The sequence below is a fragment of the Lithobates pipiens genome, unplaced genomic scaffold (assembly GCF_037356315.1).
Source record: "Lithobates pipiens isolate NorthernLeopardFrog02 unplaced genomic scaffold, aLitPip1_a1.2 Scaffold_8, whole genome shotgun sequence".
Classification (NCBI taxonomy): domain Eukaryota; kingdom Metazoa; phylum Chordata; class Amphibia; order Anura; family Ranidae; genus Lithobates; species Lithobates pipiens.
In genome coordinates this window covers 308,381,044-308,408,796 of record NW_027507903.1, presented here as the reverse complement: position 1 = coordinate 308,408,796, position 27,753 = coordinate 308,381,044, and the positions used below count along the sequence as shown (strand labels likewise).

At 47.4% G+C, this 27,753-nt stretch overlaps 1 protein-coding gene across 1 annotated transcript in view; it reads left to right on the top strand.

Annotated features, from left to right (window-relative positions):
* The window catches only part of ARHGEF37 (Rho guanine nucleotide exchange factor 37), a 155,777-nt gene that overhangs the window by 69,659 nt on the left and 58,365 nt on the right, over nt 1–27,753 (top strand). The window contains exons 7-10 of the mRNA XM_077472708.1: nt 1,851–2,059; nt 14,715–14,845; nt 15,950–16,054; nt 22,418–22,528. Coding sequence (XP_077328834.1) covers nt 1,851–2,059; nt 14,715–14,845; nt 15,950–16,054; nt 22,418–22,528 — 556 coding nt within the window. The remainder of the gene's footprint in view (nt 1–1,850; nt 2,060–14,714; nt 14,846–15,949; nt 16,055–22,417; nt 22,529–27,753) is intronic.

Below are 27,753 nucleotides of genomic sequence, written 5' to 3'. Positions count from 1 at the left end.
ATAAACCCCATTGCGTACTTAAAAGTGGGGTATGCCTGTACAACGTGGAAGCCAATTGATTTTGAGGCAGAGTTGCACCAGGCTTTGCATGCTCCAGTTTTAGTAAATCCACCCATTGTGTCAAAGCTTTTGACATCCTGCTGACTGCTCATAGTGATAGTTGTTGCTGTGATAGTATTGTATAGATGCGGTACCTGTATATAGTGCCTGGATAATTTCAATTCCACAAATTAGTGTTTTAAAGGGCGAGATTTACTAAGGCTAGGTTCACATTTGTGCAGTGCAGGAAACGCCATGATCTGTGTGTGTTTCCTTTACTGCATTGCAATCCCACTTCCCTTTGCAATCTGCTGTGGGTGTAAGTACATGCCAAAAAGGCAGGTCACAATCGCTGTGTGTTTGCCTGCACCTAATTGCATGGTACAAAGTTACTGCAATCTGGTTTGGTGTGGTTCCAAAAAAGGCGCATGCACTTATTTGGTGTGAGGCGGTGCAACTTGAGTCCATTCAAAATAAATGGGCACAAGTTGCACTGCATTGTATGTGAATTGAACAGGAATGCCGTGCAGTTCTTCTGCAATTCACATGCGGTGTAAAGTGTGAACCAAGCCTAAAACTGGAGCAGAATCTGCAGCTGTGCATGTCAGCCAATCAGCTTCTAACTTCAGCTTGTTCAGTTACGCTTTAACAATAAACTCTGGAAGCTGATTGGTTGCTATGCAGAGCTGCACCAGATTATGCATGCTTCAGTTTTAGTAAATCCCCCCAGACTGTTTGCACAATGCTTGCTTCCCTGTGGTCAACGGGTCAGCACAAGCTTTTGTTAGACTCAAGTCTGCAAACTAAGGAAGGCAACTGTTGATCCCGGAAACTGGTTGATGGGTGAGAGCTGACAGATGCCAAGAGACACAATTACACATGTGTATGATCTCTCACAGATGCCTATGCTGTCCCGAGGGCCACTCGGTAGGCCGCGTCCTGCAAACAGTATACTTTACAACTGTTGATTGTATGCCATCTTAGGCCATTTGGCATCTTGATGCAGACATCACTCTCTGAACACCTTTACTTTATAATGTTTGGCAAGTGCTGTTCTAAACTGCTATTAGAAAATAAACCAGTGGTGGTCCGTTTCATCCATCTTTAGGTTGTCCATGACTCAAACCCATTTATGCCCTACCACAATGCTCTGGTTGATGGAGTATTTAGTTAAACTTCCTCTGGTACATCCATGACATGCCATTCCAGATATTCGCTTTCTGCTTGGATATTTAATGGCTGACTACAGACGTATGATGACTTTATCAGTATCCTTTTATGGCTAGTTTTGTTGCAAACATGATATTCTAAAAGTATGGCTAAAGAGATAGATCAGGAAGATATAGTCATACTAGTGCAGGGTTTCTCAACCAGGGTTCCTCCAGAGGGTGCTAGGGGTTCATTGAGCAATGAGTAATTTCTGCCTCTCGGATAAGTTCCCACTGACACCATTGAACTTTTTTTAGCTATTTGTAAAAGGGTAATTTTTCTCAATGAAATGAAAGGGGCATTCTTCCAACTGACCATCATACTATTATATCATGAGCTGTGGATATAGTCATTTTTAGCAGGGGTTCCCTGAGAATGTAAAGTTATTTTAAGGGTTCCTCTCTGTTGAAAAGGTTGAGAAATGCTAGTGTATGGCAAAAGTTTAAATAAGAAAAACAATGTCAACGTGAATAAGGACTTCCAAGATTAATCCTTATCTAGTAAGTGTAAATCTGGTTTTTGTGTACAAGTTTGAACCCTTATTGCTTGTGATTATATAATTGTAAATTAATAATTTGACTAGTATCTCTTATCTTTGACAGAAACATGGATAGCACTAAACAATTTAAAGACCTTTCCTTCTACTTGATACTGCCTGTACAGCGTATCACCAGGTACCCCTTGTTATTGCGCAGCATCCTGAAAATTGTACCGCAAGAACGACATTCACAAGAGATGCTTCAGAGAGCTCTTGATACCATGAATGAGGCAAATGTCAGCATCAATGAAAACAAGAGGCGTAAAGAAATCGGTGAGATAAGTGTGAATTCATGAAACCATTTTGATAGGACAACTTTGCTGTATATATTTGAAGCTACTTTAGGTGCTTTATTATGGATATACATCATTATCCCATTGTTTCGTTGGAATGGCATCAAAATAAGATTTACGGCTTGCTCACACTATACGTGCATGAAAACCGATGTAAAAAAAAATGTGCAGAATTCGCATCAGTTTCACATCAGTTTACATCAGTTTTCATGCGCATCAGTTATCTTCACACCAATGTTGATGTCACGTCAGTGTTTTTTCCGTGCATAAAACTGCATACTCAGTTGAAGCTGCATTCACATCTGAGCGTTTCAAGGTTGGGTGTTTTTACCACGATTTTGTACAGGTCACCAATGTAAAAAGCAGAAAAAACCCTGTAAGCTGCACCAAAAGAAGCTCATGTTCTTTTTTAAGCTTAAGGTGTTTTTTAGGCGTTTTGCTTCAGGTGACAAAATTCTCAGATGTGAACGGGTGTCATTGAAACAAATGTGAATTTGCTTGTTAAGTGTTTGTCATGCTTTTTATGAGCGTTTTATAAGCTGTAAACACCCAGATGTGCATGCAGCCTTAAAGTCTATCAGAATGCCTAGACTGCCTAATCGCAATGGTGCCACATCCCAAAAAGCAATGCAAAACTAGAACTACGGGCGGAACTTTAGTAGAGGCACCAGTACAAAGATTAGAATAAAAACACACAAGTTCATTGCATATAAAATAAAAAAACAATATCCAGATAGGAATTCATACAAAACAACAGGTGCAGGTGAGATAATGAACAAAGTAGAAGAATCTACAGTCAGGAAAGAAGCACTGGAACCCAGAAAAGTGGGCCCCTATGCGTTTCAACTCAGTCTTCATCAGGGGGTTCTTTTAAACAATGCAATTAACAGATATATATGTAGATTGCAGTATAGATATGTGCAGACACCGGGATATCTCCAGAGGTTCCAAAAGCCAGAGAACAATTCAAGGGATGGTAACTTGGTAATGGATTAAAATGATATATATCCATGTGTGTAATTATAAATACTACTAAAAAGTAGGGAGATGGAGGGGGGCCATTGGAGGAAGCCCTAAAATTCCTTGCAGTCACAGGATCCTTCTCCTTTGGTCCATGTAGAGGTTGTAAATAAAAGGCAATATAAGGCACCCTAATCTCAAGACATGTTGAAAGGTCCCAGAGAGGGACCTCTAAAAAGAGCAATTCATGGTGCATTGCTTTTTGGAGGGCATTTGACAGATGTGAAGAAGTGTTATATGATGCTGACACGATTTGACAGGGTAACTAAAAATGTCCCATTTGCACAAAAGTCGCAAATAATATACATAATGTTTGTAATCTCTGTGACATGCCAATTTTTATTTGTTGTCCTTTGCAGGGCGAATGCATGATTCGCTAACATTCAAGCATAATAGAAAAAAATCTAGATTTTTCAACCAGGAGAGTTAAAAAACATTCCATCGATAGGCAAAATAGCCTATAATTATAGGCTAAAAAACATTCTACCAGAAGAGGAAAGAATGTGAGGCAGGCTTCTGCACTGTGTGCAAAGTGTATACAGTTGTGCTCATAAGTTTACATACCGTGGCAGAATTTATGATTTTTTGGCCATTTTTTAAAGATTATGATTGAAAACACAAAAACTTTTCTTTCACTCATGTTAGTGTTTGGCTGAAGCCATTTATCATCGACTAACTGTGTTTACTCTTTTTAAATCATAATCGCAACAGAAACTACCCAAATGACCCCGATCAAAAGTTTACATACCCTGTGATTTTGGCCTGATAACATGCACACAAGTTGACAAAAAGGGATCTGAATGGCTATTAAAGGTTACTATCCTCACCTGTGATCTGTTTGCTTGTAATTAGTGTGTGTGCATAAAAGGTCAATGCGTTTCTGGACTCCTGGCAGACCCTTGTATCTTTCATCCAGTGATGCACTGACGTTTCTGGATTTCTAGTCATGGGGAGAGCAAAAGAACTGTCAAAGGTTCTGCGGGAAAAGGTAGGCAAACTGTATAAAACAGGAAAGGGATAAAAAAAATCTATCCAAGGAACTGAGAATGCCAATCAGCAGTGTTCAAACTCTAATCAAGAAGTGGAAAATGAGGGGTTCTGTTGAAACCAAACCACGGTCAGGTAGACCAACTACATTTTCAGCCACAACTGCCAGGAAAATTGTTCGGGATGCAAAGAAAAACCCACAAATAACTTCAGGTGAAATACAGGACTCTCTGAAAACATGTTGTGGGGCTGTTTCAAGATGCACAATAAGGAGGCACTTGAAGAAAGATGGGCTGCATGGTTGAGTCACCAGAAGAAAGCCATTATTATGCAAATGCAACAATGTATCCCACTTACAATACACCAAACAGCACAGAGCCAAGCCTCAAACCTACTGGCACAAAGTCATTTGGAGTGATGAGACCAAAATTTAGCTTTTTGGCCACAACCATAAACGCTACATTTGGAGAGGAGTCAACAAGGCCTATGATGAAAGGTACGGAGGTGGATAGCTGATGGGGATGTGTGAGCTACAAAGGCACAGGAAATTTGGTCAAAATTGTTGGCAAGATGAAGGCAATATGTTATCAAAAAATACTGAAGGAACATTTGCATTCATCAGCCAGGAAGCTGCCCTTGGGATGTAATTGGACATTCCAACATGAAGATGATCCAAAACACAAGGCCAAGTCGACCTGTCATTGGCTACAGTAGAATAAAGTGAAGGTTCTGGAGTGGCCATCTCAGTCTCCTGACTTCAATATCATTAACCACTCTGGGGAGATCTCAAATGTGCAGTTCATGCAAGACAGCTCAAGAATTTACAGGAACTGGAGGCTTTTTGCCAAGAGGAATGGGCAGCTTTACCATCTGAGAAGATAAAGAGCCCCATCCACAAATACCACAAAAGACTTCAAGCTGTCATTAGGGATGAGCTTTATGTTCGGGTCGAACATGAGTTCTATTTGAATATTGGCTGTTCGCCCGTTCGTCGAAAACCAACTCTTATGGGGAATTTGCGCTAAATTCGTACGCCATGTAACACCCCATAATGACCTGCATGCTTTGGCCAATCCCAGCGCTCTCAGCTAAGAGAGCCATAATTGGCCAAAGGCAGAGTGACTAACTCCATGCCCCACACTATATAAGGTTGCCTGCATGCCGGCCCCTTGTAGTGTGTTGTTGGCGTGGACGGAGAGAGAATGTAATTTAGACTGAGCAAGCAGGTTATTCAGTTAGCTGCAGTGTATTTAAAATTATATATATATATATATTTGCACACACAGACAGACAGACAGACAGGCAGTCTCATATATATATATATATATATATACACATATATATATATATATATATATATATATGACATTATATTATATATGACATAGGCCGCGTACACACGGGCGGACTGTTCGCCCAACCTTGTCCGCTGAACAGTGTTTGGGCGGACAGTCCGCTCGTGTGTGGGCTTTCAGCGGACAGTTTCAGCGGACAGTTGGACGGACAAAGTCTTTCGGAAATTCCGAAAAACTGTCCGCTGAAACTGTGTTTGAGCGAACAGTCCGCCCATGTGTGGGCTTGTCCGCTGTACTTTCGAAATGAGCGGACTGTTCCCGCTCGGAAAGTCCGCCCATTTCGAGCGCGTGTACAGGTAGGCGGGGCCCGCGAAGGAGACGTCGCGGGCTCCGCCGCCTGGAATGGGCTTAAAGGGGAACCCCAACGCCGAAAAAAATCGGCGTGGGGGTTCCCCCCAAGTCCACACCAGACCCTTGTCCGAGCACGCTACCCGGCCGGCCAGGAAAGGGGGGCGAGCGAGCCCCCCCTCCTGAGCCGTACCAGGCCGCGTGCCCTCAACATGGGGGGTGCCTTGGGGAAGGGGGGGCCGCGCGGCCCCCCCACCCCAAAGCACCTTGTCCCCATGTTGATGAGGACAAGGGCCTCTTCCCGACAACCCTGGCCTGCGGGCGGGGCCCCCCCACCCCAAAGCACCTTGTCCCCATGTTGATGAGGACAAGGGCCTCTTCCCGACAACCCTGGTCTGCGGGCGGGGGGCTTATCGGAATCCGGGAGCCCCCTTTAAGAAGGGGGCCCCCGGATACCGGCCCCCCACCCTATGTGAATGAGTATGGGGTACAATGTACCCCTACCCATTCACCTGTGAACTAAAGTACAATAAAAAACACAACACAGAGAAAAAATATTTTATTGCACAGCTCCGGGGGTCTTCCGTCTTCGGGGGTCTTCTCGCCGGACTCCTCCGCTATGTGTGTGTAGCTCTTTTGCTAGCGGAGGAGTCCGGCTTTCTTCCTCCCCGCCGCCGGCCTCTTCTCCCGACTTCGGGGGTCTTGTCCCCCTCTTCGGTTCTTCTGCCGGGCCACCGCGCCTGGTCCGGTGGCCCGGTCTTCTGTCGCCGTCTTCCGTTCTTCTGTCGCCGCCTTCGGTTCTTCTGCCGGGCCACCGCGCCTTCTTGTAGCTCTTTTACAGGCGGTGGCCCGGTCTTCTGTCGCCGCTGTCGTCGCCGCCGCCGCCGCCGCCTTCCGTTCTTGTTCTTCTTCTTCTTCTCCAGGAGATGTTGACTCGACGATCTCTCCGGCCGGAATGCCAGAGCCGCGCTGTGCGGTCACTTATATAGTGACAATGGGGCGGTGTCACATGGTATATGTCACATGGGTTGGTCACATGGTGACCCCGCCCCCTTACGATGTCATAGTCCCCATGTGACATCAACCCATGTGACCAACCCATGTGACATATACCATGTGACACCGCCCCATTGTCACTATATAAGTGACCGCACAGCGCGGCTCTGGCATTCCGGCCGGAGAGATCGTCGAGTCAACATCTCCAGGAGAAGAAGAAGAACAAGAACGGAAGGCGGCGGCGGCGGCGGCGACGACAGCGGCGACAGAAGACCGGGCCACTGCCTGTAAAAGAGCTACAAGAAGGCGCGGTGGCCCGGCAGAAGAACCGAAGGCGGCGACAGAAGAACGGAAGACGGCGACAGAAGACCGGGCCACCGGACCAGGCGCGGTGGCCCGGCAGAAGAACCGAAGAGGGGGACAAGACCCCCGAAGTCGGGAGAAGAGGCCGGCGGCGGGGAGGAAGAAAGCCGGACTCCTCCGCTAGCAAAAGAGCTACACACACATAGCGGAGGAGTCCGGCGAGAAGACCCCCGAAGACGGAAGACCCCCGGAGCTGTGCAATAAAAATTTTTTTCTCTGTGTTGTGTTTTTTATTGTACTTTAGTTCACAGGTGAATGGGTAGGGGTACATTGTACCCCATACTCATTCACATAGGGTGGGGGGCCGGTATCCGGGGGCCCCCTTCTTAAAGGGGGCTCCCGGATTCCGATAAGCCCCCCGCCCGCAGACCCCGACAACCAACGGCCAGGGTTGTCGGGAAGAGGCCCTTGTCCTCATCAACATGGGGACAAGGTGCTTTGGGGTGGGGGGGCCGCGCGGCCCCCCCTTCCCCAAGGCACCCCCCCATGTTGAGGGCACGCGGCCTGGTACGGCTCAGGAGGGGGGGCGCGCTCGCTCGCCCCCCTTTCCTGGCCGGCCGGGTAGCGTGCTCGGACAAGGGTCTGGTGTGGACTTTGGGGGAACCCCCACGCCGATTTTTTTCGGCGTTGGGGTTCCCCTTTAAGCCCATTCCAGGCGGCGGAGCCCGCGACGTCTCCTTCGCGGGCCCCGCCTACCTGTACACGCGCTCGAAATGGGCGGATTTGCCTCCGCCTTACGTGGGCGAGTCCGTTCATTTCAAAAGTTGAGCGAACTGTTTGCCCAACCTTGTTCGTCAAACAGTCCGCTCGTGTGTGGGCAAGTCCGCTCATGCAAATTTTGAGCGGACTGTTTGATGAAACTGTTTGCCGAACAAGGTTGGGCAAACAGTCCGCGCGTGTGTACGCGGCCATAGACATTAACGGTGTTTGCACAAACTTTTTGTCAGTTTGCATGTTCTGCCGTAAACCAAACCAGGGGGTGTTTGGCTCATCCCTAGCTGTCATTGATGTTAAAGGGGGCAATACTTGGTATTAAGTACTGGGGCATGTAAACTTTTGATCAGGGTCATTTGGGTAGTTTCTGTTACCATTATGATTTAAAAATAGTAAACACAGTTGATTGATAATAAATGGTTTCAGCCAAACACTAACCATGAGTGAAAGAAAAGTTTTTGTGTTACTGTATTCTCAGAAAAATGGCCAAGAAATCATAAATTCGGCCAGGGTATGTAAACTTATGAGCACAATTGTAAATATTCCCACCACTGACAGTGTTATGAATCAGCTACTTCAGAGGGTGAACTGCTACACAGAATTGATACAATATTGCACAGATGGAATTTCATTGTTTGACAAGTTTACCGAACTGCAACCCTTCACAGATGAACAGATCACCTAAGGCAAACAACAGAGTCTCTGTAAAATATATGGCAGTCCATTTTCTGCAGAAGCTGTTTCATTATGCTATCAGTGGTGAGCACATGCATTTTCATACACTTTGTACATAGTGCGAAAGGCTCCCTTAAAGACCCCTTTCAGACTGGGGTGTTTTTCAGGCGTTTTTCAGGTCCCTTAGGCCGCGTACACACGCGCGGACTGTTTGCCCAACCTTGTTCGTCAAACAGTTTCGGCAAACAGTCCGCTCAAAATTTGCATGAGCGGACTTGCCCACACACGAGCGGACTGTTTCAGCGAACTGTTTGCCAAACAGTCCGCTCAACTTTTGAAATGAACGGACTCGCCCACGTAAGGCGGAGGCAAATCCGCCCATTTCGAGCGCGTGTACAGGTAGGCGGGGCCCGCGAAGGAGACGTCGCGGGCTCCGCCGCCTGGAATGGGCTTAAAGGGGAACCCCAACGCCGAAAAAAATCGGCGTGGGGGTTCCCCCAAAGTCCACACCAGACCCTTGCCCGAGCACGCTACCCGGCCGGCCAGGAAAGGGGGGCGAGCGAGCCCCCCCTCCTGAGCCGTACCAGGCCGCGTGCCCTCAACATGGGGGGTGCCTTGGGGAAGGGGGGGCCCCCCACCCCAAAGCACCTTGTCCCCATGTTGATGAGGACAAGGGCCTCTTCCCGACAACCCTGGCCGTTGGTTGTCGGGGTCTGCGGGCGGGGGGCTTATCGGAATCCGGGAGCCCCCTTTAAGAAGGGGGCCCCCGGATACCGGCCCCCCACCCTATGTGAATGAGTATGGGGTACAATGTACCCCTACCCATTCACCTGTGAAATAAAGTACAAAAAAAAACACAACACAGGGAAAAAATATTTTATTGCACAGCTCCGGGGGTCTTCCGTCTTCGGGGGTCTTCTCGCCGGACTCCTCCGCTATCTGTGTGTAGCTCTTTTACTAGCGGAGGAGTCCGGCTTTCTTCCTCCCCGCCGCCGGCCTCTTCTCCCGACTTCGGGGGTCTTGTCCCCCTCTTCGGTTCTTCTGCCGGGCCACCGCGCCTTCTTGTAGCTCTTTTACAGGCGGTGGCCCGGTCTTCTGTCGCCGCTGTCGTCGCCGCCGCCGCCGCCTTCCGTTCTTGTTCTTCTTCTTGTTCTTCTTCTTCTTCTCCTGGAGATGTTGACTCGACGAGCTCTCCGGCCGGAATGCCAGGGACACGCTCCGCTGCCACTTATATAGTGACAATGGGGCGGTGTCACATGGTATATGTCACATGGGTTGGTCACATGGTGACCCCGCCCCCTTACGATGTCATAGTCCCCATGTGACATCAACCCATGTGACCAACCCATGTGACATATACCATGTGACACCGCCCCATTGTCACTATATAAGTGACCGCACAGCGCGGCTCTGGCATTCCGGCCGGAGAGAGCGACGTGTCAACATCTCCTGGGGAAGAAGAAGAAGAACAAGAAGAAGAACAAGAACGGAAGGCGGCGGCGACGGCGACGACAGCGGCGACAGAAGACCGGGCCACCGCCTGTAAAAGAGCTACAAGAAGGCGCGGTGGCCCGGCAGAAGAACCGAAGGCGGCGACAGAAGAACGGAAGGCAGCGGCGACAGAAGACCGGGCCACCGCCTGTAAAAGAGCTACAAGAAGGCGCGGTGGCCCGGCAGAAGAACCGAAGAGGGGGACAAGACCCCCGAAGTCGGGAGAAGAGGCCGGCGGCGGGGAGGAAGAAAGCCGGACTCCTCCGCTAGTAAAAGAGCTACACACAGATAGCGGAGGAGTCCGGCGAGAAGACCCCCGAAGACGGAAGACCCCCGGAGCTGTGCAATAAAATATTTTTTCCCTGTGTTGTGTTTTTTTTGTACTTTATTTCACAGGTGAATGGGTAGGGGTACATTGTACCCCATACTCATTCACATAGGGTGGGGGGCCGGTATCCGGGGGCCCCCTTCTTAAAGGGGGCTCCCGGATTCCGATAAGCCCCCCGCCCGCAGACCCCGACAACCAACGGCCAGGGTTGTCGGGAAGAGGCCCTTGTCCTCATCAACATGGGGACAAGGTGCTTTGGGGTGGGGGGGGCCGCGCGGCCCCCCCTTCCCCAAGGCACCCCCCATGTTGAGGGCACGCGGCCTGGTACGGCTCAGGAGGGGGGGCGCGCTCGCTCGCCCCCCTTTCCTGGCCGGCCGGGTAGCGTGCTCGGGCAAGGGTCTGGTGTGGACTTTGGGGGAACCCCCACGCCGATTTTTTTCGGCGTTGGGGTTCCTCTTTAAGCCCATTCCAGGCGGCGGAGCCCGCGACGTCTCCTTCGCGGGCCCCGCCTACCTGTACACGCGCTCGAAATGGGCGGACTTTCCGAGCGGGAACAGTCCGCTCATTTCGAAAGTACAGCGGACAGGCCCACACACGGGCGGACTGTTCGCTCAAACACAGTTTCAGCGGACAGTTTTTCGGAATTTCCGAAAGACTTTGTCCGTCCAACTGTCCGCTGAAACTGTCCGCTGAAAGCCCAAACACGAGCGGACTGTCCGCCCAAACACTGTTCAGCGGACAAGGTTGGGCGAACAGTCCGCCCGTGTGTACGCGGCCTTAGCGTTAAAAAAACACCTGTAAAGCGCCTGAAAGAAGCCTCATCTACAATCCCAATGTGAAAACCCAAGTGCTTTCACACTGAGGCGCTGCGCTGGCAGGGCGTCATAAAAAAAGTCCTGCAAGCAGCTTCTTTGCAGTGCTTTTGGAGCGGTGAATACACCGCGCCTAAAGCGCCCCTTCCCATTGAAATCAATGGGAAGCGCCTGCAAAACTCCTGCAAAGCGCCTGCAAAACTCCTGCAAAGCGCCTGCAAAGCACTTTTGGCAGCGGTGCTTTGTAAGCGCTTTTAACCCTTTGTTTGGCCACTAGCGGGGGGTTAAAAGCACCCCGCTAGTGCTAGAAAAACGCTGGTAAAGCGCCACTAGCTTAAACTAGCAGCGCTTTACCAGCATTTTTCGGGCACTGGCAGTGTGAAAGGGCTCATAAAGCACTTGGGCTTTCACATTGGGACTGCAGATGAGGCTTCTTTCAAGTGCTTTACAGGCGCTTTTTTTAACGCTAAAGCGCCTAAAAAAACGCCCCAGTGTGAAAGCGGTCAGTGTTACTAAACATACAACAGTAAAATCAGTCTGTATATGAAGTAAAGCATGCTTGTTATACTCACTGTGGAACCTAAGGGGTTAATACACTGCATTGTGTAAAAAGGCTGTGTGATCCTGTCTCTCTGATCCTCCCCTTCTTTTACTTTCCTAAATCATCTGCTAATAGAACAGAGCCCTAGGAGGCACTCTGCACATGCTCAGTTTGGTGTGTCCTGCTAGAGTTTTTTTTTGGGAGAATGCATGTGATCAGCACTTTTCAGACAGAGGGTGGGTTTTATGCAGCCTCTTAGGACATTCAGAGCTGAATGAAAACTGCTCCTGCAAGCTTTAACCAGTGCTTGGTCTGACTCTGATAGAAGTCACAAGACTGCTATATACTGCTGATGAGAAAAGGTATTAAGCTTTTTATATTTACTAACATAATTTCATTTCTATGTTCTGTGTACTGTCGGAGACCAGATATAGTGAATGCAGGATCCTGGGTTTAGTAACACTTTCATTTTATGGTTGAGACGCCATTTACACTTCGAGTATCAGAAATTCGCATTCCTGCTTGCTTTTTTGTGTGGGCGACTTTAACTACTGAACCACAATGCATATATATATATATATATATATATACACACCGTTTCCACCATATCGCCTGAGAAAAACGAACCAACACTGTGGCCGGCTGCTTCCATAGGCAATCAAAGAGTTAACACTCTTTGATCGACTCTATGGACTTGGAGGACCGTAGCGACGTCATGATGCCACTTTTTTTTTTAAGCGAAAGATCAAAACTTTTTTTTTTTCCCATTTTTTGCTTTAAAGGTAAAGAAGAGATTTGGGGTCATAAAGAGGACCTGTCATCTTTATTTCTATTACAAAAGATGGTTACATTCCTTGCAATAGGAATAAAGTGATAAAAAAAACTAAAGGGACAGTGTAAATAGTAAAATAATAATTTAAAAAAAAAGTAAAGCACCCCCATCCCTCTGTGCTCGTGCGCAGAAGCGAACACATATGTAGGTCGTAAACAGTATTCGAAACACACATGTGGGGGATTGCCATGAACATTAGTGTGAGAGCAATAATTCTAGACCTCTGTAACTCTAAACAGGTAACCTGTAAAGAAAGGCGTTTAGAGCGTCGCCTATGGAGATTTTTAGGTACCGTAGTTTGTCACCATTCCACGAGCGCATGCAGTTTTAAAGCTTGACACGTTGGGTATCTATTTTTAACCCTTTGTGTAACATCATCTTTCACATTATACAAAAAAATTGGGGTAATTATTGCAATTTTTTTTTTTAATTCATTAAAGTGTATTTTTTCCCTAAAAATTGCTTTTTCAAAACCACAATATAACAAAGCACGGCCGTGGGACCATCCGACCGCCTCGTGCACAATGATGACGCACACTATCTCCACACTGCACAGAAATGTCTTGTTTCATAATCCTTTCAGCTCAGGTCAGCTTTTGATCTGGACATCACTGACAGTTGGCAGGCAATGTTTACTGGATTCTCTATTTTATTAGCTGCCTGTGGAACCTTACCATGCGCATTAACCTGAGCATTTTTTAGCTTAAAGCTAACTACAAAACACTCAAAACAACAACATAAAAAAATCAATTATTCTCTATGGTGTTTGTTCACACCTGATCGCTGAAACGCCTGTAGCTCAAAGCAGTTTTGGAACTTCTTTTGAAGCTCAAATCAAGCAGATTGCAGAGTTTTTAGAACGTTTTGAGCTCCAGAAAAATTGCATTGTGTGTGCGCAAATGCGCGATATGCACAATTATACATGCTATATACTCATTTTTAAGCTGTACAATAAAAAAATTACATAATTTCATACAGGACATTACCAGATAGCCCTTTTATACACCATATTCTGGCAAGATGGAGCAGTCTAGAGAAGAAAAATGTAAAAATGTGTGTGTTTTAAAATAAAAATATTAAGAAAAAATGGCTATATCAGGGTTTTTATCTAGGTTTGTGTCAGGATTTTTTCTAGTGTCAAGATTAGAGTCAAGGTTGGGGGTCAACAGTTAGGGATACAGCCTAACCCCCTTACCCAAAAAAATAAAAAATAAACTTAAAATAGGTATCAGTGTCAGTAGTGTTGGTGTAGGTAGGATAACAAAATCAGATAGCGGAAGAATAAGAATCCTACAGAAAGAGGTGAGGTCACAGATGGTACTGTTCCCTATTGGCTAATACAAAAATGACGAGCACTAAAATCACATAAAAATTCTGTAATAAAATGCACGCAAAAATGCAACACTCAGGTGTGAATGCAGCCTAAAAGTAAGCCTATCATAAATATGGACAATTCAGACTGGTGATTTAATGTAAAAGCACATAAGCCAAGTTTCAAGCTTCAATGAAAGCAAAAATGCCTAGATCAGAGTTTCTCAACCAGGGTTCCATGGAAGCCTAGGGTTCCTCCAGATGTTGCTAGGGGTTCCTTGAGCAATGAGCCACTTGTGCCTCTCAGATAAGTTCCCTCTGACGCCATTGATATTTTTAGCTATCTGTAAGGGGGTAATACTTCCCAACCACCATAGTTGTACGGAGCATTCTTCCCACTAACCATCACACTAATTTATCACGAGATGTAGATATAGTAATTAGTAGTAGGGGTTCCCTGAGACCGGAAAGTTAACTCAAGGGTTCCTTTGCATTGAAAAGGTTGAGAAAGACTGGCCTAGATGATTAATTATTCCAGAAATGTAGGCTGCTGAGGCTGTCCATGAACATTCCTGTTTTATAAAAGCTGATCTTCAGCTACTCCCCAAGCCCTTTATTGGTCAGTGATGCCATCAATCGTATTTTAGGGCCAACAGGGAAGCTCAAAAGATGGGAAGGGGTGAAGACAAGCAAGAATAATCTAGGAAAAGTCAGAATTTCAAATAAAAATTTAAATTCAGCTGTTTATACCTCTGGATCTAGTGATCCTTTTGCCATGTGATTTTTTTTCACAGCAGGTTAACTCTGCATATGCATTGTGTTCATCATGTATTCAGTTTAAATTGCCTAGGCTTATTACAAGTTGCATTAAATAAGAAAAAAATAAATTACATTAAAAAAATGTTTTATTGTTTGTGCATAGCGTCCAAGTATCTGCAGTCAGACCAGAGGTCGTTGAGAGAAAAACTATCTAAGCTGAATACCCACACTATCAGTAAGAAAACGAACAGGTTAAGCACGTTTTTAAGACAACAGGCAGGCATGTCTCCCAAGGTATGTCAATTTGGCTGCGCTGTATTGTAACAATAAAAATTAATTTCAGGGTGTTTAACATCAGTGCTTATATTTATAGATAGAAAATATAGTTATATGTCAATAAAATATGCCATAAGGCCTGATTCACGCCAGGTGTTTTCAGTTTTGCAGAAACACTCTACAGTCCATTTAACATGGTTTCCTATGGGTCACGTTCACATCTGAGTATTTTATGGAAAGGGCAAGGGACTTTTTTCTGGTTTTTGGTTCCATAGACTTCAATGGATCAGAAATATGCATTGAAAAAAACAAAATGCACCTGGAATATGCAAACTGTAACCTGCATAGGTGTGAACCAGGACTTAAGTAGTTTTAGCCCTTTGAGGACCAAGGGACGTATTTAATTTTTTTTTTTGGTGTGAAAATGGCTTAGTTACAGCAACTGAAGTGTACGAACTTTAAAAAAAGGCAATATATATATATATATATATATATATATATATATATATATATATATATATATAATCTTAGAAATCATCATCGAAATTCAATGATTGCTTAATACTACCCCACGTAGCTGATACCTACAATACACTAACAATCACAGAAGTTACTGGAGCATGTAGTTTTGTTCTAGTGCCAATAGCGGGGCTACTTTTTAAGGTTTTATTTTTTTAGACTGCTTGCTTTATTGTAATGTATGTGGACCAAGCCTGGTTATGCTCTGTTTTGTATCTGAACTTGAAAGCCAATTAAAAGAATTTTCAAAAAAAAATAAAAAATTCAATAATAACTGCAATCTTTTGTTTGGGAAGGATTTAGTGAACACTTCAGGTCAACATGTACGTATCAGGTTCTACTGACTCAATAGTGTTTCCATGCCAGAACGCTATAGTTATGAATAATTGTTTATAATGAGTATAATCAGCTGCTTTGGATTTATGTGTGTATGTATGTGTGTGTATATATATAAAATAAAATATATGTTCCAGACAATGTGTGAAATCAGGCACTCTATAGAACCCCTTAATATATATTCATATTAATGATTATTATTATTATTATTGTTATTAATAATAATTTTTGTAAGGATTCCATTAAAGGAGCTATTTTTGCTTGTAGAAAGAAGACAAAGAATTTGACAGCTTGGCTGAAAAGTTTCACAGAATGGCAAATTTTGTTTCCCAGCTGGAAGAAAACTTAATAATATATGTAAGGAATGTGGAGGTAAGAAAATGCATATAAGGTGATGTTTCATTGGTAGAATTTAAGAATTTCAACAGAATTGAAATCATTAAGGTTGGTTCACAACAAGTGCATTGTCATGTATTTTGCTGCTTTTAAAAAAAAAAATAGATAGCCTGAATAAAGCAATGCACAGTTTTGCAGTCTATTAGAAAAAAAAGGTATTTTAAAGATATAAAGTTGTGTGTCTAAAACTCATGCCAGCCCATGTACCCTGAAATGAATGAACCCTGAAACATATCTAAGCTACTAGAGGTAGGATCATTATGGATTTTGGTATTGCTTATAGGTGGATTTGATAATTTATTATTATACAGGTTTTATATAGCGCCAACAGTTTGTGCAGCACTTTACAACATGAGGGCAGACATTAAAGTTGCATTACAATTTGGTACAAGAGGAATCAGAGGGCCCTGCTCATTAGAGCTTACAATCTAAAAATGAACTGTGTCAGGGGTGTCATGGTTATGCAGTGATCTTCCTGTGTTTGCTTACCTTCCCTCATGTCTTCAGACTAAGAAGCCAGCTACTTCCACCTGGTGGTTTTTATAACCTCTCCTCTAAGCATGGCTCCACCCCAGGCCCTATCAGGGAGCCTATATAAACCTGTGCACTGCAGGGCTCAGTGCTGATCAACCATTGTGTATTAGCTTCCTGTTGTGTGCTCTGCTACTGATTTCCGTTACCCACCTTGGCGTGTTCTGACCATCCCTGCTTGCCTGTGACCCTGACCTATTGGCGTGTACCCGACTATTCTGTTCTGCTTGTGGCCCCGACTTTGGCTTGTCCCTCACCATCCCTATCCTCCTGTTCCCTACTGTGGGTGTGAGCTGGGGGACCCTGGGGGTCGCGACCTGGAGCCAGTTGCAGCCAAGACCATCTTCACCACTCGAAGCTCTGGTGAACACCAGCTGGCTCTTAGATTCCGTGCCCCGGGGAATCTTACGCTCTTACCCCAGTGGGATCTGTCCCCCGTCTGCAGCCGTCAGCCGTAGGGTCCACAGCCTAGCGGTGCACCCCCAACCCTATGGTGTGCACCTGTCACCTGGGCTCTAGGTGACCTGACAGTTTGATCAGCCATGGACCCAGCTGACGTGCCGCTTCCTGCAGATGATCCATTGCAGAGCTTAGTTCGGCGACTTGAGACCCAAGAATCGCATCAGACGCAGGTGACGCGATTCCTTCAGGATTTGGCATCCCGTTTTGAACAGGTTCAGGCCTCATTAGGACCCCCAGTTCAACAACCTCAACCGCTATCTGCGACTGCACCTATCGCACCAGTCGCATCCACGCATTCATTAGTACTGCCAGCTCCGTCCCGTTTCTCTGGGGACTCCAAGGCCTGCAGGGGCTTCCTCAGCCAATGCACAATTCATTTTGAACTTCAGCCGCAAAACTTCCTGTCCGATCGGGCAAAAGTCGCATATATCATATCCCTCCTGTCCGGCGAGGCGTTGGCTTGGGCCGCCCCTCTGTGGGAACTGAATGATCCAGTGGTGTCTAGCCTGTCTGATTTCTTGAAACTTTTTCGGAATATCTTCGAGGAACCAGGTCGTGTCTCCTCAGCGGCTAGCGCTCTTTTACGTCTCCGTCAAGAGGCCGCTTCTGTGGGACAGTATGCTCTTCAGTTCCGTATCCTCTCAGCTGAATTGAGCTGGAATAATGAGGCCCTAGTTGCAACCTTTTTACATGGCCTCTCTGATAGAGTGAAGGATGAATTAGCAGGAAGATCCCTTCCTGCTGACTTGGACAGTGTCATCACCTTGTGTAACCAGATCGATATTCGCTTTCAGGAGAGGGCCCTGGAAAAAAGACGCCAGCACTCCCCGTTCTTTAGGCAGCCTGAGTCCCCAGTCCCTTCTCCTCGATTCGAGGAGCACCCCCTGCCTACCGAGGAACCTATGCAGTTGGGCTGGACTAAGTTATCTCCCGAGGAACGCGCTAGGCGCAGAACTCTGGGCCTATGCCTCTATTGTGGGGCTAAAGGTCATTTCCGTGACACTTGTTCTCTTCGTCCGGAAAAACGCTCAGGGCTAATACATCTGGAAGGTGGAGTATTAGACCCTGAAATATCACCTTCACCGTCTCGTCTTCTCCTTTCTGTGTTGCTTCATGTCGGTGCTTCCTCTCGTTCGGTCTCAGCACATCTTGATTCTGGAGCCGCTGCCAATTTCATGGATTGGGAAACTGCATCCTCCATGAGACTTACCCTTTTGCCCCTTACAACACCATTGGTGGTCTTGGCGATTGATGGCACGGTCCTCCCCGAGGGCCCTATCCGCTTCCAGACTATTCCTGTTAAGATGTCAGTAGGGACACTCCACCAGGAGTGGATATCCTTCCTTGTCTTACCTAAGGCTTCATCTCCTATCATATTTGGTCTTCCTTGGTTTCGGCTCCATTCTCCACACGTTGACTGGTCTGCTGGACGGATCCTGGCTTGGGGTTCCTCCTGTTCCTCTTCCTGCCTACTCAAGGGTACCCCAAAGGAGAGACTTCCCGTTACCACCATCCCAGTATCTTCTGCTTTTTCTGCTGTATATGGCGATCTCTGGGACGCGTCCTGCAATAGTCGGACTGGTGCACTCTCTGGGTCATGTGATACTCTGGATGAGGAGCCCACCTATGAACCTGAGTCGATCATTCGCTCCAGTTCGCATAACCATTTACCTCTGCCTGTCCCTAATCTCCCTTGGACGCACAGCCAGGCTAACTTGTCTGCAAGTTCCAGAGTCACTATGCCTTGTGATGCGATCGAGATGGTCGCCACATCTGACAATACTAATCAGTCGGCCTCCACACCACTTATGCCAGTCCAGCCCATGCCCTATGAGCTTCCTGCTTCTTGTTCAGGACCTTCTGTGACCCAGCCTCACCCTACTACTACTACTATGTCCGTTCAACCCCATTTAAGAGGCTCAATCCATCCTTTGGATAGAATACCTCATTCGGCCAGGAGGGGTTTTTAATCTTTTTCTCAGGGTTCTGTTTGTGTTTCTGCTATCCAGCTTAAATCTTGCGACATGTCACCCCCTAACCAACCTGACCTCAGGGATCCACTGACCTCTGCCCAGTTTGGTGGTCCTGTGATGGATGCCCAACTCAACTTTAAGGGTGAGGGGGTCCCTGCTCAGACTCCTGATCTTCTCATGCCCTTACCCATTCCTAAAAAGCCTTTAGTCCCCAAGTCCTCTCGTCCTCTCCCTACCTCTGCTTTGGTTTCTGAGGATAATCTAAAATACAAGGTTAGTCAAGTTTTGGATTCCCGGCTCCGTAAAGGCATTCTTCAATACCTCGTACTTTGGAAAGGGTTGGGTCCTGAGGAGAGGTATTGGATCACTGCATCTGAGGTCTTTGCTCCCTGTCTGTTAAGGAGGTTCCATCTGGAGTTTCCCTTTAAGCCTGGACCCAGGCAGGGAAGGGGGAGGCCTCGTAAGAGGGAGGGTACTGTCATGGTTATGCAGTGATCTTCCTGTGTTTGCTTACCTTCCCTCATGTCTTCAGACTAAGAAGCCAGCTACTTCCACCTGGTGGTTTTTATAACCTCTCCTCTAAGCATGGCTCCACCCCAGGCCCTATCAGGGAGCCTATATAAACCTGTGCACTGCAGGGCTCAGTGCTGATCAACCATTGTGTATTCCTTTGTGTATTAGCTTCCTGTTTCCTGTCGTGTGCTCTGCTACTGATTTCCGTTACCGACCTTGGCGTGTTCTGACCATCCCTGCTTGCCTGTGACCCTGACCTATTGGCGTGTACCCGACTATTCTGTTCTGCTTGTGGCCCCCACTTTGGCTTGTCCCTCACCATCCCTATCCTCCTGTTCCCTACTGTGGGTGTGAGCTGGGGGACCCTGGGGGTCGCGACCTGGAGCCAGTTGCAGCCAAGATCATCTTCACCACTCGAAGCTCTGGTGAACACCAGCTGGCTCTTAGATTCCGCGCCCCGGGGAATCTTACGCTCTTACCCCAGTGGGATCTGTCCCCCGTCTGCAGCCGTCAGCCGTAGGGTCCGCAGCCTAGCGGTGCACCCCCAACCCTATGGTGTGCACCTGTCACCTGGGCTCTAGGTGACCTGACAAGGGGTAGATCATGGGTCCCATAGCAAAGTTTTGATGAGACTGACCTCGCTGTATGGCACTTGGCAATGTCAACTATGACAATATGCATGCCAATCTTAACACAAGGTATGCATATAACAAGACTTGTAGTAGCAATAATAGGACCATTTTATATTGTGGCATAATTCATCTTGCACATCATTTCTCTATATCCCCAAGACGAACTCTTTAAATGGTCTTATCTGGTTTTAGCTAGGGATACATGCTGGGATTTTTGATTACATTTGGCATACAGGGTTAAGCTTAAAGTGACTCGGCTGTAGCTGGAGTTTTGGGGGGTAATAAATCTACACTGCAAAGACACCTTAACAAATGCTCCCTACTGCAGACAAGAGGATCTGTGACTAGTGCATTATCCTAATGGCTATTCCTGTGTTTGTGACTGCAGCAGTTCTAGTTCGAAGGCCTTCACAGTTTAATTTTCCTTAACAGCAAAGGGGCCCCTTCACCCCCCAGACCCCATAGCTTCTGCATGAGCATGGGCATGGGCTGCTATACCTGTAATTACACCACTGGTCTTTTTGTTAACCACTTGGTAAGCCAAAGTGCAGAATATCAGCCTTTTATTGATGTGTCTGAGATTTACATGTCATAATGAGCAGTAAGTGGAATCTAAGGCTAGACAAACCCCCTGGCCCCTGCAATCTACACATACTTTTCTTTACCAGATTTTGTTATGTAGTACATGCAGAACTGTAGCATCCACGCTTATTGCTCCATTTCCTACATCAGACTGTAGGTATGCAGAAAAGGGGTCCACTACCCCCAGCTATGACTGGCCATAAGACCCCTTTCACACTGGAGCGTTTTGTAGGAGCTATATTGTTAAAAATAGCGCTTGCAAACCACCCTAAAACAGCTGCTCCATTGTCTCCAGTGTGAAAGCCTGAGGGCTTCCACACTGGAGCGGTGCGCTGGCAGGGAATCAGAAAAGGTCCTGCCAGCAGCTTCTTTGGAGCGGTGAAGGAACGGTGAACTCACCGCTGCTCCCCATTGAAATCATGGGGGCACTGCTGCGATACAGCCGGCAAAACTATGCTCTGGTGGTGTTTTGCAGGCAGATTTAACCCCTTTTCGGCCTCTAGTGGGGGGTTAAAGCCGCCCTGCTAGCGGCCGAATAGTGCCGCTAAAACGACGATAAAGTGGTGCTAAAAATAGCGCCACTTTACTGCTGACACCCGGGGCGGCTCGGTGTGAAAGGGGCCTAACTGTAAGCAGCATTGGAGAGCAAATAGATATAAACAAGGCCAAGGATAAATCCAAGGAAAATTCCAAGCTTACTTACCAACCAGCCCGCTGACAACCGAATCAACCTGTCTAACAGTATGCGTTAAAAAACAGGGGTTTAGTCCGCACACATTTGCAAATACATGCGAAGGTACAGACCATATCAAGGCACCCTGATAACTGTAGTTCCTATCACTGACTGATGAGTGACTCCACAGTGGAATCACATGCATTCTGATGAGTAGGTGGAGGGAAGGTGAACTGAAGGGAGCCCAACCCTTCTTAAAAGTACAGGTGCACACTGAGCACCCAGAAACTGACTGCAAAGGTGTCAGTGTGCAGCCTGACCAATATAGCATTGTTGCAAAAAAGAGGTCCACTACCCCCACCTATTACTGGCCATACCAGTAAGCAGAATTGGAGGGCAAATAGATATAAACAAGGCCAAGGATAAATCTAAGGAAAAATTCCAAGCTTACTTACCAACCAGCTCGCGGACAACTGAATCAGCCTGTCTAACAGTATGCGTTAAAAAACAGGGGTTTAGTCTGCAGACATTTGCAAACATATGCGAAGGTACAGACCACGTCAAGGCACCCTGATATCTGTAGTTCCTATCACTGACTGATGAGTGACTCCACAGTGGAAGCACATGCATTCTGGTTGAGGGCAGGTGGAGGTATAAACTGTACTTGTAATTTGAAATATACATATGTATAGCTATACAGTGAGCAGACAGCTGGTTGGACAATGCTGCAACTCCGTCCAAAATGCAGAGGTATATTGTTAAGGGAAACCACAGTCACATAGATTTGCAGTTACCCACCATTGATTACCAACTGATTGATTATTAATTAGGTGGGTGGCGTAACTAAAAATTACTCATGTAATCACTCATACACTTTAATTTTGTATTTTAATACCGAGAAGCATTACCTGCAGTGATTACTTTGTTTAATATGTCATATTTATTAATTAACCTGTCTTTTTGTATTTGGCAGACATTTCTTAACATTCAGCCTCAGACATATCCGCTGGAGCACTTGCAAGGAACAATGCATCCTTTCCAGGCTTTCTCACAGGAACTCTGCAACAGGACATATCCGGTCTTTGTGAGTACTATGATGTTTATTTATAATCTGCCAGATTATTAAAGCTCACATTGTGAAATCTAGCCTTCTGGATCCTCTACATCAGGGTTAGGCAACCTTTTGAGCACAGTATGCCGAAAAATGTTTTCAAAGAAATTGAGAGTGCCGATTTTATAACAAAAAAAATTCAACTTTACACTCTCAATCACTTAAAGTATTTTTTATAAAGTAAATGCTTTAAACTACTTGGGTAGTATTGAAAAATTTATATCCTGCACTCTCACACCTCAGACCAGCCCCAATTCATGCACCTTCACACCTCAGATCAGCCCCAATTCATGCACCTTCACACCTCAGACCAGTCCCAATTCATGCACCTTCATACCTCAGACCAGCCCCAATTCATGCACCTTCACACCTCAGACCAGTCCCAATTCATGCACCTTCATACCTCAGACCAGCCCCAATTCATGCACCTTCACACCTCAGACCAGTCCCAATTCATGCACCTTCACACCTCAGACCAGTCCCAATTCATGCACCTTCATACCTCAGACCAGCCCCAATTCATGCACCTTCACACCTCAGACCAGTCCCAATTCATGCACCTTCACACCTCAGACCAGCCCCAATTCATGCACATTCACACCTCATACCAGCCCCAGTTCATGCACCTTCATACCTCAGACCAGTCCCAATTCATGCACCTTCACACCTCAGACCAGCCCCAATTCATGCACCTTCATACCTCAGACCAGCCCCAATTCATGCACCTTCATACCTCAGACCAGCCCCAATTCATGCACCTTCACACCTCAGACCAGCCCCAGTTCATGCACCTTCATACCTCAGACCAGCCCTAATTCATGCACCTTCACACCTCAGACCAGTCCCAATTCATGCACCTTCACACCTCAGACCAGCCCCAATTCATGCACCTTCACAGCTCAGACCAGCCCCAGTTCATGCACCTATATACCTCAGACCAGCCCTAATTCATGCACCTTCACACCTCAGACCAGTCCCAATTCATGCACCTTCACACCTCAGACCAGCCCCAATTCATGCACCTTCACACCTAAGATCAGCCCCAATTCATGCACCTTCACACCTCAGACCAGCCCCAATTCATGCACCTTCACACCTCAGACCAGCCCCAATTCATGCACCTTCATACCTCAGACCAGCCCCAATTCATGCACCTTCACACCTCAGACCAGTCCCAATTCATGCACCTTCACACCTCAGACCAGCCCCAATTCATGCACCTTCACACCTCAGACCAGCCCCAGTTCATGCACCTTCATACCTCAGACCAGCCCTAATTCATGCACCTTCACACCTCAGACCAGCCCCAATTCATGCACCTTCACAGCTCAGACCAGCCCCAGTTCATGCACCTATATACCTCAGACCAGCCCCAATTCATGCACCTTCACACCTCAGACCAGTCCCAATTCATGCACCTTCACACCTCAGACCAGCCCCAATTCATGCACCTTCACACCTCAGACCAGCCCCAGTTCATGCACCTTCATACCTCAGACCAGCCCCAATTCATGCACCTTCACACCTCAGACCAGCCCCAATTCATGCACCTTCACACCTCAGACCAGCCCCAATTCATGCACCTTCACACCTTAGATCAGCCCCAATTCATGCACCTTCACACCTCAGATCAGCCCCAATTCATGCACCTTCACACCTCAGACCAGCCCAAATTCATGCACCTTCACACCTCAGACCAGCCCCAATTCATGCACCTTCACACCTCAGACCAGCCCCAATTCATGCACCTTCACACCTCAGACCAGCCCCAATTCATGCACCTTCACACCTCAGACCAGCCCCAATTCATGCACCTTCACACCTCAGATCAGCCCCAATTCATGCACCTTCACACCTCAGACCAGCCCAAATTCATGCACCTTCACACCTCAGACCAGCCCAAATTCATGCACCTTCACACCTTAGATCAGCCCCAATTCATGCACCTTCACACCTTAGATCAGCCCCAATTCATGCACCTTCACACCTTAGATCAGCCCCAATTCATGCACCTTCACACCTCAGACCAGTCCCAATTCATGCACCTTCATACCTCAGACCAGCCCTAATTCATGCACCTTCACACCTCAGACAAGTCCCAATTCATGCACCTTCACACCTCAGACCAGTCCCAATTCATGCACCTTCACACCTCAGACCAGCCCCAATTCATGCACCTTCACACCTCAGACCAGTCCCAATTCATGCACCTTCATACCTCAGACCAGCCCTAATTCATGCACCTTCACACCTCAGACCAGTCCCAATTCATGCACCTTCACACCTCAGACCAGCCCCAATTCATGCACCTTCATACCTCAGACCAGCCCTAATTCATGCACCTTCACACCTCAGACCAGTCCCAATTCATGCACCTTCACACCTCAGACCAGCCCCAATTCATGCACCTTCACACCTCAGACCAGCCCCAATTCATGTACCTTCACACCTCAGACCAGTCCCAATTCATGCACCTTCACACCTCAGACCAGCCCCAATTCATGCACCTTCACAGCTCAGACCAGCCCCAGTTCATGCACCTATATACCTCAGACCAGCCCTAATTCATGCACCTTCACACCTCAGACCAGTCCCAATTCATGCACCTTCACACCTCAGACCAGCCCCAATTCATGCACCTTCACACCTAAGATCAGCCCCAATTCATGCACCTTCACACCTCAGACCAGCCCCAATTCATGCACCTTCACACCTCAGACCAGCCCCAATTCATGCACCTTCACACCTCAGACCAGCCCCAATTCATGCACCTTCACACCTCAGACCAGCCCCAATTCATGCACCTTCACACCTCAGACCAGCCCCAATTCATGCACCTTCACACCTCAGACCAGCCCCAATTCATGCACCTTCACACCTCAGACCAGCCCCAATTCATGCACCTTCACACCTCAGACCAGCCCCAATTCATGCACCTTCACACCTCAGACCAGCCCCAATTCATGCACCTTCACACCTCAGACCAGTCCCAATTCATGCACCTTCATACCTCAGACCAGCCCTAATTCATGCACCTTCACACCTCAGACCAGCCCCAATTCATGCACCTTCACACCTTAGATCAGCCCCAATTCATGCACCTTCACACCTCAGATCAGCCCCAATTCATGCACCTTCACACCTCAGATCAGCCCCAATTCATGCACCTTCACACCTCAGATCAGCCCCAATTCATGCACCTTCACACCTCAGACCAGCCCCAATTCATGCACCATCACACCTCAGACCAGTCCCAATTCATGCACCTTCATACCTCAGACCAGCCCTAATTCATGCACCTTCACACCTCAGACCAGTCCCAATTCATGCACCTTCACACCTCAGACCAGCCCCAATTCATGCACCTTCACACCTCAGACCAGCCCCAATTCATGCACCTTCACACCTCAGACCAGCCCCAATTCATGCACCTTCACACCTCAGACCAGCCCCAATTCATGCACCTTCACACCTCAGACCAGCCCCAATTCATGCACCTTCACACCTAAGATCAGCCCCAATTCATGCACCTTCACACCTCAGACCAGCCCCAATTCATGCACCTTCACATCTCAGACCAGCCCCAATTCATGCACCTTCATACCTCAGACCAGCCCCAATTCATGCACCTTCACACCTCAGACCAGTCCCAATTCATGCACCTTCACACCTCAGACCAGCCCCAATTCATGCACCTTCATACCTCAGACCAGCCCTAATTCATGCACCTTCACACCTCAGACCAGTCCCAATTTATGCACCTTCACACCTCAGACCAGCCCCAATTCATGCACCTTCACACCTCAGACCAGCCCCAATTCATGTACCTTCACACCTCAGACCAGCCCCAATTCATGCACCTTCACACCTCAGACCAGCCCCAATTCATGTACCTTCACACCTCAGACCAGTCCCAATTCATGCACCTTCACAGCTCAGACCAGCCCCAGTTCATGCACCTATATACCTCAGACCAGCCCTAATTCATGCACCTTCACACCTCAGACCAGTCCCAATTCATGCACCTTCACACCTCAGACCAGCCCAAATTCATGCACCTTCACACCTCAGACCAGCCCCAATTCATGCACCTTCACACCTCAGACCAGCCCCAATTCATGCACCTTCACACCTCAGACCAGCCCCAATTCATGCACCTTCACACCTCAGACCAGCCCCAATTCATGCACCTTCACACCTCAGACCAGCCCCAATTCATGCACCTTCACACCTCAGACCAGCCCCAATTCATGCACCTTCACACCTCAGACCAGCCCCAATTCATGCACCTTCACACCTCAGACCAGCCCCAATTCATGCACCTTCACACCTAAGATCAGCCCCAATTCATGCACCTTCACACCTCAGACCAGCCCCAATTCATGCACCTTCACATCTCAGACCAGCCCCAATTCATGCACCTTCATACCTCAGACCAGCCCCAATTCATGCACCTTCACACCTCAGACCAGTCCCAATTCATGCACCTTCACACCTCAGACCAGCCCCAATTCATGCACCTTCATACCTCAGACCAGCCCTAATTCATGCACCTTCACACCTCAGACCAGTCCCAATTTATGCACCTTCACACCTCAGACCAGCCCCAATTCATGCACCTTCACACCTCAGACCAGCCCCAATTCATGTACCTTCACACCTCAGACCAGCCCCAATTCATGCACCTTCACACCTCAGACCAGCCCCAATTCATGTACCTTCACACCTCAGACCAGTCCCAATTCATGCACCTTCACAGCTCAGACCAGCCCCAGTTCATGCACCTATATACCTCAGACCAGCCCTAATTCATGCACCTTCACACCTCAGACCAGTCCCAATTCATGCACCTTCACACCTCAGACCAGCCCAAATTCATGCACCTTCACACCTCAGACCAGCCCCAATTCATGCACCTTCACACCTCAGACCAGCCCCAATTCATGCACCTTCACACCTCAGATCAGCCCCAATTCATGCACCTTCACACCTCAGATCAGCCCCAATTCATGCACCTTCACACCTCAGACCAGCCCCAATTCATGCACCTTCACACCTCAGACCAGTCCCAATTCATGCACCTTCACACCTCAGACCAGCCCTAATTCATGCACCTTCACACCTCAGACCAGCCCCAATTCATGCACCTTCACACCTCAGACCAGCCCCAATTCATGCACCTTCACACCTCAGACCAG